A 12,363-nucleotide genomic window follows, 5' to 3' on the forward strand; every position below is an offset into this window, starting at 1 on the left:
ATTATAGGCGGTCTACACCATTTAGACGAAATCTAATATGTGGAGCAATGCATGGAGGTTTGTGTGTAGTGTCACGCAAAATGGAGATGATTCATACATGTAGGACCCCAAAACATCACTCCAAGAGCTGAGTCGAAAAAAAGAAAAAGAAAAAGTTTTGTCTATCTAATGTTTTGCTCATCTCTACGTCCCCAAAAATCTACGCAATGCAACATTCTCCTCCCAATGTTCGGTAGAGCTGTAGCCCTCTCATGAAGTGGGGAAGAGTGACATTCAAGCGTAGTGTAGCTAATGCAATGGTTAATGTATGCACCCCATATTGCCACGTAGGATGGTAAAACTTAAATAAAATTTATTGAACTTGGTGAGTTTCAATAGTTACTAAAATTTGCTACATCGAGATATATTGAGAGCAGTGCATGGTAGCATAAAACTTTCTCCTTCTATCCCTTCCCCTTCTCCCAATGTCTCGGTACCTTAATGCATCTTGGTCTTCCTCTTGCTTCTCTTGGTAGGTCATAGTCTTGCCTCTAGATTAAAGCTTCTCAATCACAAAATTAACTTCTACTCACAACTACGCACCATAAGAAACTCCAAATGCATCCCCCTTTGCCCCTTTACCCATGCCATATGATCCTTGGAATGTAACTATTCATATAACCAAACTCCAAATTCCATTATGAGGAACGCTAGTAGTATGGAGAATGTCTCATGATTGTTCAATGTGCACTTGTAGAGGATGTCATCCAACAACAATGCATTCCCAAAAGCTATGTAGCATTTTGAAGAAGATTGACTTTCCACATGCAAAATTGAAACCAGTTGAATGCCACATATCTTGCCCCACACCAACCTACAAACTTTCTTATCATCTTTGGGACATTGTGGAGAGTTGTAGAACCCCATATCTAGACATTGTGGAGAGTTGTAGAACTTTGCAGGACATACAATGGAAAGGAGTCCTTTATATAGTGATAGGACTTATTGAAAGAGATTTTCTCACAAAGCTATGATTTTTCTAAACATTTTTCATACCAAGTGATGGTTTCCTTTTTAAAAGCAAACCATAGTTGATTTTCACAAAATATTTTATAACCTATAAAAACTTGCCTTATGCTAGCCTTTTAATGCACCAGCGCCATTTTCACCCTTGGAATAGAAATGTTCTACCGGCCGCCCATGTGCATTATACATAGCATGTGTTATGCTATGAGGAGTGCTGATTGAAGAGAGAAGACACGTAGCATGTGTTATGCTATGAGGAGTGCTGATTGAAGAGAGAAGACACGCCACCAGACTGGTTCTCTGGAAATGCAGCTCACAACACAGAGATCTCTACAAGTAGAACCGTTCCATATTTCCTTTAACTCACACAGAAAAGATGTTCATGATTGTGTTATGAAATACGATGCCCAAGATTCACTGTTGTTTGCTGTGCACCAACCCAAAAGGCAGATGCACCTTTTTATTGGTGATTAGGGTTTGTTCAAATCCCAAAGGAAGAATCTATGTAAATGGATCCATGAGCTTGGATTTGGGCTTATCTTTATTGCTTCAGTCCACATAAGTGAAGCTATATAGAGGTGATTATGCAATTGGAAAATAAAAAATGTAGAAGACATCTAGACATTACACCAAGCTATGCACTGCTGGCTCATTTCAAGTTGTTCCAAATGCCTTGTTGTTTAGCTCATAGAGAGCTGGTCTTTTGTTTCACACATAGAGAAGCTCACTCCAAGAAAGAGTAGCTCCCACATTTCACACATTAGTTCACAACTGCACTTTGGCTGTTACTACCCATACTCACATATGGCTCAGAAAAGAAGCCGTGGCTGTTCATCGCCTTGCTACTACTTGGCCACCTTGATGTAGGAGTTTTACAAAGGACTCTTGTGGAGCTTCACATAGAAACAGTAAAGAGCCTCAATGGTTGTTAAAAAGAAAACTTGAAATATCAGTAGAAATCACTCTCTTCTCCTCTCCGAGTCACATGGAAATGCTTTCTTTCAACCTTTTTCTCACTCACACAAAGTTAATAGGCTATCACTCTATTGCAAAAATCTCTCTCACCTCTGAATGCCTTACTTAAAAAGAAACACTCTTTCTGTTTCTCTTTCTCAACACAATGTGCCACTCAAGAGATTTGATGAGAATGATACATCTCTAGAGAATGCTTTTCCTCTGTCACTCTATGTTTGCCACACACAATAGAATGAGTAGATGTACAATATCCACGAGATAGTCACAAAGATTCTTAATCCCTATCGTACACAAAGATTAGGAAGGCTTAATCACTCTAAATATGCCACTTAGTTAGAGTAATGAAAAAAAGGACGTCCAACACAAAGAAGTTGCCTAGCGTAGTGTAGCTAATGCAATGCATTGTTAATGTAAACACCCCATATTACCCCGTAGGATGGTAATTAAAGCAGGAGCATACATACAAAGGCGATACTCTCGCCTGACTCGAGCATGTACATATCCAAGCTTTGAAAAAAAAAAACACGTATGTATATAAACCTCTTTTTTATTATTATTACTATAAAAAAGTTTTCCCCTCGATAGCGCCCAAAAAACCAAGATGGTCACTTCGATTTAAGACTTTCAGCAGCGCCTGCACAATGCTATCGGGATTCGGGATCGATACGATTACTTTTTCTTTTTCTTTTTTTTTTTGGGGGGGGGGGGGGGGGGGGGTGGTCTTTGTGGTCGATACGATTACTACTTTTATTATTCAGGCGTACTCTAGGTACCACCTTCATGCTATAAAGTTCTAGAAGACCATGGAATCGCCTACTCTTCTTCTCTCCCATTCCTTTTGCCTTTCAAATCCCAAAAGTTGAACGTTGACCCTCAGCCGCCCCCCGCTACCCTTGTACCCGACCGATATATATTATAATTCCGAGTTAATCCATCTCCAACTTAATTATTAATATAAAAAAATTCCCCCCTCGATGAAGATGGAGAGGATGACTAGAGTGATAGCCTAATGATGATGGTGGATAGAGATGAAGGGTAATGGCTCTTATGGATGGATCTCTATTCTCTCTTGTGTTGGTGCCAAGAGTATGACCCTTTTTATAGGCCTCCAAGAGTATAAAGATATTTCATATCATGAGATATTACAAGGTTTGGTGTCCTCTTAGCCTGCCATGTGGCGGGATACTTTGGATAGATGAGGATATTTTGATAGATGGAGATACTTTGGATATCCAAGGTGAGTTGGGGTTACATGAGCTAAGATATCTCCAAGTAATTCTCCAAAATGAGCCTCTCCAAGGATATGTAGATGGTGCGTAGAGGCTTAGTGAATCCTCATGGATGTTTCTAGAGATGGTGGGTTTCTCCACGAAAATCTTGAGATAATACCAAACTTTGATATTATGTTTCTTCATTACAAAAAAAGGAAGGTAGACTTTGCATGCCTTATTCCATAAATGGAAGGTTGGAAATTGTTGATGAAGCGGAGACCACCTTTGAATATCTCTTTTGGAGCCTTCTATCCTTATAGCAAAGTGTGCATCCTCATATGTCTTTATTGGCTTACATATTTTCAAAAGGTAGGCCTAGTGTGTGTGGGCCTAAGACTAGTGAGGCTATTTTTAGGAATATATATATATATATAATCCAAAGATGGTTTTGACTTTGATGATAAATCGTTTCTATATGCCCAAGGCCAGTAGGAGACAGATCGTGTATGCAAGAGGGCAGTCTCCTTTAACAATTACATGGAGGGTGGCATGTGTGTGCAAGATGGTTCGGGGTGGCCCACGTGGGCCGAGGTGGAGCATGAGGGTGTGAGGAGGGAGCTCCCAGCATGTTCAGTGTCTGTCTTAGCTTTATGGGATTCATTTATAGGAAAGGCACAAGCTACAAGCGCTCTTAGCTCCCCCGTATGCTCTTCCTTCTTCTCATACATATGGCGAAACCAACTGATCCAACTGCTGCAGCTGTAGCCCCTACCATCTCGGCTTTGATCTTGTGCCTTCTAGCATATATGTGGGATCCATGTAAACACATGGGCATGGGTGGGCTCATATGGGCCTCACGAGGTGGTGTCAGGAAAATTTGGACCCCTAGGATAAGGCCTTTTGAATAGATTAAAATTGATTTCTAATGCACCTTCTGAAAATCTTTTTGAACTTCAGAAAAAAGATTTTCAGAAGGTGCATTAGAAATCAATTTTAATATGTTCAAAAGGCCTTAACCTAGCTAGGGGTCCAGATTTTCAGAAAAAAATAAATTAAGGTTCTGAGGGGCCAATCAGATTCATCCAAATGTGTGGAGAAGATAAATAGAAGAAATAAAGAAAATCCCTCCAAAAATGAGTAAATACTCACATAAGATGAAGTCTTAGAGTGGCCTAAGGACCAAAGGAAATACTAAAAAAATGGATTTTTGACATCTCTTTTTTTAAATTATTAATATAAAAAAATTTCCCCCTCGATGAAGATCAATGGAGAATCAATGATCAAATGTCATTGTCGACGGTCTACACCATTTAGACAGAATCTAATATGTGGAGAAATGCATGGAGGTTTGTGTGTAGTGTATGGAGATGATTCATACATGTAGGACCCCAAAACATCACTCCAAGAGCTGAGCCGGAAAATAGAAAAAGAAAAAGTTTCGTCTATCTAATGTTGTGCATGACTCTACGTCCCCGAAAATCTACGCAATGCAACATTATCCTCCCAATGTTGTGGGTAGAGCTATAGCCCTCTGATCAAGTGGGGAAGAGTGACATGCGAGCGAGCGTAGTGTAGCTAATGCAATGCATTGTTAATGTAAACACCCCATATTGCCACGTAGGATGGTAATTAAAGCAAGGAGCATACATACAAAGGCAACACTCTCGCCGAGCATGTACATATCCAAGCTTTGAAAAAAAAAACGCACACACACATATGTATATAAACCTCTTTATTACTAATAAAAAGTTTCCCCCTCGATGAAGAAATACAAAAACGGCAGCGCCCAAAAAACCAAGATGGTAGTCCCTCCCGTTCGCTCAATCGTTTGCTCAAGAGCAGCCGACCTCATGAGAAGCCTTCGTATTTAAACAACCATTTGCCTAGGTAGAGAGAGGGGGGCCAGCTCCAAGATTCACTCCGTGTATAAGTCGCCGTGGGCGAGCAGGTATGCTTCCACTCCAGTGAAGCTGAGGGGCACCACCTCCTTAAGCGCCGCAGGGACGTGGGGCTGGTGCTTCTCGGACAGGGCCTCATATTCGAAGGACCAGTGCACCACGCATGTGCCGGGGTGCGCCCCTTCCTTCACCTTCACGGTGTACTTGTAGTGCTTCACCAGGACGCCCAGGAAGCCCCCTTCCACCACCTCCACCTTCAGCTTGAGGGCCTGGTGGTCCACCTCCTCCAGCCTCTCCTTGATGTGCAGCACCACGTGCTCCGGGTGCTTCTCTCGCGCAATGTGCTCAGCGTGGCCTGCGAGGAGCCATGAAAACTGTCATCAGTATTATCTAATTTACAATGATTCAATTCATTATGCAGCTAGCGCGAAGCTGCTTATTTAAATAAATCAATTCATTCATCGACCAGCCTGCATGCATACTCTTGTGGAAGTGGATGGTTCTCAGCGAGCCCGGCTGGAAGCCGCTGCCCGCGTACTCCACGCCCGCGATCACCTGCGGCAGAGCCTTGGGCAGGCAGTTATGGGCGTCCTCGAAGGCCCCGCGCCACAGCCTCTTGGCCGACACCTTGCACTCCACCTTGTCGCTGAACACCTCGATCGCCATTGCCGGGAGAGTTAACTAACTGCTGTGCAGGAATATTGCTAATAATTATTAACAATTATTAGCTCAAATTAAACAAGAAAGAGAGAGAGATAGAGAGTTACACGGGGATCCAGCCCACCTGCTTTTATACTGCAAGAGTTGCAACTCCATTCCATTTGTGATATCCACAAAAGTCCTCCTGGACCCCATTCCTTTCCGCCACGGCACCCATGAGCGTCCAATTACAAGAAGAAAAACCCGCAGGGCACGCCACTTCGATTTAAGACTTTCAGCAGCGCCTGCACAATGCTATCGGGATTCGGGATCGATACGATTACTTTTTCTTTTTCTTTTTTTTTGGGGGGGGGGGGTCTTTGTGGTCGATACGATTACTACTTTTATTATTCAGGCGTACTCTAGGTACCAAGTTCTAGAAGACCATGGAATCACCTACTCTTCTTCTCTCCCATTCCTTTTGCCTTTCAAATCCCAAAAGTTGAACGCTGACCCTCCCCCTGCCATAGCTACCCTTGTACTCGACCGATATATATTATAATTCCTTCTTTTTAAACCAATATAGATATGTATTAATATACCAAAAGGCCGTTACATCTCAAATAACAACTTGACAACCCTCAAACCCCATTCAACATGTTACAAATCATATCCCATCTCTCATCTTCAAATACAAAAAGAAGAGTTTTCCAAGGAAGTCAAAAACCCCAGCTGAATGCATGCTTCCATCAGAGCCTCAGTAATACATCCTTTGGATGACTGATCCTCAAAAACATCCCCCTTCCTTGACCATACTTTGACCACAGGTCTTGCACGTGTTGGATTTTCAATGAAGGCTACATAAGTATATTTGATTTGTTTCACTTTCCTATACCATCTTCTGGTCCTTGGGGACCTAAACGTGACTGGTCTCTGCACCTTGGCTTCTGCACAAAGATGACCTGAATACACATCAACAAGGATAGGCTCAGCCTAGTATGCTTGAAGGGATCCTCTTCCAAGTAGTGTCAAGACATGGCAGCGTGCAAAACATGAATAATCTGTAACATCCCTTCTTTATTCAGTTTATTGACTAAAAGTATAAACCAACACATATGTACACATTTATACATCAAACCGGTAGTATCCAACCTTGTATCACCTGTTTTCTAAAATAAGATACAATTTTTGGTATTCCATATTTCCCACAAACAATAGAATCTAATTATGTTAAAAATATCATCCACAATCTCCTCATTGTTTTTCCATCTCGCTAATACCTAGTCCCCCCCAGTGAGCCTGCACACCAATACAGTTATAATACCAATCTACTAACTCTGGTCCAAGTGCTTCTGATAGTAGGGCAATCCTAAAAGGCATGTTTTTCGTCTTCCAAAGCTGTTTTGCATCTAGGGCAACACCCATTAGTGAAGTTCCTTTACACCAGTTTACTCCAGAGGAAGGGCACCCATACAAACCCTCAAAGAAAGATTTGATCTTAAATAGAAATTTCCAGTTTCTAGATCATTTTCCATCTTTTCCTCCAAGTGTTGGGCCCCAAACTTGTTCTCCAAATCCTATTACAATACACCACATTCTCCTCAGTCCTTCTTAAATCCCTATACAAGTCTTTAGTAGTCCCTTTATCCAATTTAGCCCGATTCGTTGGGCATGTCTTTCGAGACCGTACACATGTGGTGATATGCCGATCGTACAGTTGAGGTTTAACGTTTAGCCGAAAATAGAAACTACTATTTTTTTTTCAAAGCTAGTTTCTAGTGTTAGTGGAGAGAGAGAGAGAGGGAGGGAGGGAGATCAAGATAGAGAGAGAGAGAGAGAGAGAGAGAGAGAGAGAGAGAGAGAGAGAGAGAGAGACTGAAGTTCTCTCTCTCTCTCTCTCGTGCGCACACACACACACACACACACATGCACCATCTCACAGATACATATATGCACATATACACAAGGCAAGACTTAGATGGCCATTTGGCACGCGATAAGGAGGTTATGTAGAATTTGTGATCTCCTATGAGCGCCAAAAGGCTCTACACTCTCTCTCTCTCTCTCTCTCTCTCTCTCTCTCTCTCTCTCTCTCACACACACACACACATAAATACCCACACATAAAACCTTTTAAAATACATAAAAAATGTGTGTGTTTTTGTGTTTATGTGAAAGAGTGCCATTTGGAGTGCATAAAGTATTCTAAAGCAACTCATGCACCCCTGTGGAGCGCATAAAGTATTCTTCTCTATCCCCTTAGCCATTTTAGCACACACATGGTTTTCTTTCACACACACACACACACACACACACACACACACAATCACCCACACAGACACACCTACATCACTATAAGTTGGTGTGTGTGTGTGTGTATGTGTGTATAAGATAGCCATTTGGAGCTATAAGAATACTCTAAAGCAACTCTACAGGAGCACAAGATACAAAGCCGATGGTCCATAGCCATTTAGCGTGCATACTACGTTCCAACATTGTTAAGGTCTAAATATCATGCCAAACGGCACTAGAATTCAGAGTATGTGTGTGTGTGTGTGCATGTGTGTGTGTGTGGGTGTGTGTGTGTGCACACACACAAACATATACATACATACATACATACATACACACACACACACACACACAATTCATCATACTTTCTTTCAAGTTTTCTTCTTTGCTAGAACATTTAGCACACAAAATAAACTTTCCCTCTCATCATCTTCCTCATTCATCTTCTCTATCCACTTAGTCTTTTTAGCAGACATGGCTATCTTTCACACACACACACACACACACACCCTACATCACTATAAGTTTGTGTGTTTGGGTGGGTGTGTGGGTGGGTGGGTCGGTGTGTGTGTGTGTGCGTGTGTAAAAGATAGCCATTGGAAGCTATAAGAAAATTCTAAAGCAACTTATGCACCCCTATGTGCACCAAATGGCTATCAAGAGGAAAGTGTTTTATCTGTAACACTTACTTCCTTTTTACTCTTCCCTTACATTCCAAAACTTAATTTTTGAAAGTGATTTATTTCATTCAAAGTTCACATTTGTTTGGATGCATGCATGTATACATGTGTGTGTGTGTGTTGAAATGGAAAAAGATATATGAAACTCGGGCTATCCTACGGCTCTTGGCCCAGCTGGGATTTGAACCCTAGACCCCTAGCTTAAGGAGCTCATGACCTATCCATGTGCATGTGAGGGATTTATTGATGCCGTAGGTGGCCATGTTTATTATAATTTTTTAACTTGGCCCCATTCCCTCAGCGAGAGTTTACTAAGCGTGCTCGAGCTCAATGCTGCCAATATCAAATACCTGCATTCTTCTAGTGATGTGTGCCCGTGTTTCGCGCCGTCAATTCCACATCTCTCACATCATAAATGCAATGTGGGGTATAGACATGAGGTACACGGACTTTATGACAAGCTTCCAAATGTTCTTAAAAGAAAGAATAGAACTTTTACATCTTGAAATTTAGTTTTTATTTATTCTATACACATTTTCTAGAGAGAGAAATTAGAAATTCGTGAATTTCTTACAAGGCCCTATAAATGACCTCGAAAATGTCCTAATGTTTATAGTGATAGGACTTATTGAAAGAGATTTTCTCATAAAGCCATGATTTTTTAAACAATGGCCGATGGTGAAGATCAATGGAGAATCAATGATCAAATGTCATTGTCGACGGTCTACACCATTTAGACAGAATCTAATATGTGGAGAAATGCATGGAGGTTTGTGTGTAGTGTATGGAGATGATTCATACATGTAGGACCCCAAAACATCACTCCAAGAGCTGAGCCGGAAAATAGAAAAAGAAAAAGTTTCGTCTATCTAATGTTGTGCATGACTCTACGTCCCCGAAAATCTACGCAATGCAACATTATCCTCCCAATGTTGTGGGTAGAGCTATAGCCCTCTGATCAAGTGGGGAAGAGTGACATGCGAGCGAGCGTAGTGTAGCTAATGCAATGCATTGTTAATGTAAACACCCCATATTGCCACGTAGGATGGTAATTAAAGCAAGGAGCATACATACAAAGGCAACACTCTCGCCGAGCATGTACATATCCAAGCTTTGAAAAAAAAAACGCACACACACATATGTATATAAACCTCTTTATTACTAATAAAAAGTTTCCCCCTCGATGAAGAAATACAAAAACGGCAGCGCCCAAAAAACCAAGATGGTAGTCCCTCCCGTTCGCTCAATCGTTTGCTCAAGAGCAGCCGACCTCATGAGAAGCCTTCGTATTTAAACAACCATTTGCCTAGGTAGAGAGAGGGGGGCCAGCTCCAAGATTCACTCCGTGTATAAGTCGCCGTGGGCGAGCAGGTATGCTTCCACTCCAGTGAAGCTGAGGGGCACCACCTCCTTAAGCGCCGCAGGGACGTGGGGCTGGTGCTTCTCGGACAGGGCCTCATATTCGAAGGACCAGTGCACCACGCATGTGCCGGGGTGCGCCCCTTCCTTCACCTTCACGGTGTACTTGTAGTGCTTCACCAGGACGCCCAGGAAGCCCCCTTCCACCACCTCCACCTTCAGCTTGAGGGCCTGGTGGTCCACCTCCTCCAGCCTCTCCTTGATGTGCAGCACCACGTGCTCCGGGTGCTTCTCTCGCGCAATGTGCTCAGCGTGGCCTGCGAGGAGCCATGAAAACTGTCATCAGTATTATCTAATTTACAATGATTCAATTCATTATGCAGCTAGCGCGAAGCTGCTTATTTAAATAAATCAATTCATTCATCGACCAGCCTGCATGCATACTCTTGTGGAAGTGGATGGTTCTCAGCGAGCCCGGCTGGAAGCCGCTGCCCGCGTACTCCACGCCCGCGATCACCTGCGGCAGAGCCTTGGGCAGGCAGTTATGGGCGTCCTCGAAGGCCCCGCGCCACAGCCTCTTGGCCGACACCTTGCACTCCACCTTGTCGCTGAACACCTCGATCGCCATTGCCGGGAGAGTTAACTAACTGCTGTGCAGGAATATTGCTAATAATTATTAACAATTATTAGCTCAAATTAAACAAGAAAGAGAGAGAGATAGAGAGTTACACGGGGATCCAGCCCACCTGCTTTTATACTGCAAGAGTTGCAACTCCATTCCATTTGTGATATCCACAAAAGTCCTCGTGGACCCCATTCCTTTCCGCCACGGCACCCATGAGCGTCCAATTACAAGAAGAAAAACCCGCAGGGCACGCCACTTCGATTTAAGACTTTCAGCAGCGCCTGCACAATGCTATCGGGATTCGGGATCGATACGATTACTTTTTCTTTTTCTTTTTTTTTTTGGGGGGGGGGGGGTCTTTGTGGTCGATACGATTACTACTTTTATTATTCAGGCGTACTCTAGGTACCAAGTTCTAGAAGACCATGGAATCACCTACTCTTCTTCTCTCCCATTCCTTTTGCCTTTCAAATCCCAAAAGTTGAACGCTGACCCTCCCCACCACCACAGCCGCCCCCTTGTACTCGACCGATATATATTATAATTCCGAGTCCAACTTATAATTCTTAGAGAGGAGTCCAATAAACCACCCAAATTGCACCCCTCCTCTAAGAAAAAGCCACATCATCAACTCCTCAGCTTCAAAATTATTATGTTGCAACTCAAAAGTTAAATGAAGCCCCCCCCCCCCAAAAAAAAAACCAAAAGAAAAAGAACATGAAATTATTAGTGGTTAGGATAAAAGTATGAAAATGCCCGCTTCTTTGAGGACACGTATGAAGAGACTCATGTCGTCAAATCTATGAAAGATCCTTCAATGTGCCAATGCTTTGTGAACATACAAAAGATCAAGATTATATATAACGAGCTTTCAACTACCACCCTTCAAAAGTCTTCAAGGTGTAGAACTTTCAGAAAGATGAGAATCATAGTCCACTTGAATATGCACTTATTAGGGCCCAGGTTGAGGCATCCTTAGGCCTTCGTGCTACATTTTATAGAGCTTTCTACGCTTGGCCTCCTACTCCTTCGCTACTTCTCTTTCATGTTTATGGGATGTGTTGGCAATAGCATTTGTAAATATCATTGATAACTGGCATGGGGGAGTAGCAACGAGCTCTACATGCTCCTATGATATTTTATCTACAAAAGCATTTTTTAAACCATCAACCACACCTCACTTACATCCACATCCAAGGAAACCTGCACATCCAATGAAACATTAACGCCTGCAGCACTATCCAAGGTATGTATCTATCTACTTGTGACAGTGGCATTGGCATTGGCATTGTAACATATAGGTATTACAATGTCACTTTAAAGGTCCACTTCCAATCGAGTTGTGCATTCTTGATACAACATAGGGTTTTTCTAAAAAGAGCTACAATGGAATATGGATACGTTTGGCAAGTTTCTTAAGGTTGTAATGGAGACTACACTATCCCTAGCATAGTTTATCTTGTTATTATTCTTGAATATGAGAGAGATGGTCAATCTCAAGGATGTTGTGGCTAAGGTTGTAGGCTGGTATTAAAGATTTGTAGGCATCATCCATAGAGACAAGATCCCACTCATGGGTGTGACAAAGACCTTTTGTGTTCTAACACTCTTGAGCAAGGAGGGTAGCTTTGGGGGAAATGATCACTTGTTAGAAGACATCCATCCCTACTCTAACTCAT

General features: G+C 42.4%; 2 protein-coding genes across 2 annotated transcripts; both read right to left on the minus strand.

Annotated features, from left to right (window-relative positions):
* Positions 1 to 4,908: 4,908 nt before the first annotated feature.
* On the minus strand, positions 4,909 to 5,847 carry LOC147624952 (major pollen allergen Bet v 1-D/H-like). The gene is made up of 2 exons (XM_086818896.1): positions 5,572 to 5,847; positions 4,909 to 5,444 (listed from the first exon to the last, which is right to left on the minus strand). Exons 1-2 carry the CDS (start codon positions 5,753 to 5,755, stop codon positions 5,107 to 5,109), a joined length of 522 nt encoding a protein of 173 aa, XP_086675022.1. The 5' UTR covers positions 5,756 to 5,847; the 3' UTR covers positions 4,909 to 5,106.
* A 3,993-nt stretch (positions 5,848 to 9,840) lies between these two features.
* LOC147624953 (major pollen allergen Bet v 1-D/H-like) lies at positions 9,841 to 10,779 on the minus strand. Its single transcript, XM_086818897.1, has 2 exons — positions 10,504 to 10,779; positions 9,841 to 10,376 (listed from the first exon to the last, which is right to left on the minus strand). Exons 1-2 carry the CDS (start codon positions 10,685 to 10,687, stop codon positions 10,039 to 10,041), a joined length of 522 nt encoding a protein of 173 aa, XP_086675023.1. The 5' UTR covers positions 10,688 to 10,779; the 3' UTR covers positions 9,841 to 10,038.
* Positions 10,780 to 12,363: the final 1,584 nt, after the last annotated feature.

This window comes from Cibotium barometz, chromosome 24 (genome assembly GCF_041138505.1).
Source record: "Cibotium barometz isolate CiBa-2024 chromosome 24, ASM4113850v1, whole genome shotgun sequence".
Classification (NCBI taxonomy): domain Eukaryota; kingdom Viridiplantae; phylum Streptophyta; class Polypodiopsida; order Cyatheales; family Cibotiaceae; genus Cibotium; species Cibotium barometz.

Coding starts and splice junctions, on each gene's coding strand:
- LOC147624952 (XM_086818896.1), bottom strand. CDS start 5,755: ATGGCGATCGAGGTGTTCAGCGACAAGGTGGAGTGCAAGGTGTCGGCC. Junction 5,445..5,571: donor AACCATCCACTTCCACAAGA/GTATGCATGCAG, acceptor GGCTCCTCGCAG/GCCACGCTGAGCACATTGCG.
- LOC147624953 (XM_086818897.1), bottom strand. CDS start 10,687: ATGGCGATCGAGGTGTTCAGCGACAAGGTGGAGTGCAAGGTGTCGGCC. Junction 10,377..10,503: donor AACCATCCACTTCCACAAGA/GTATGCATGCAG, acceptor GGCTCCTCGCAG/GCCACGCTGAGCACATTGCG.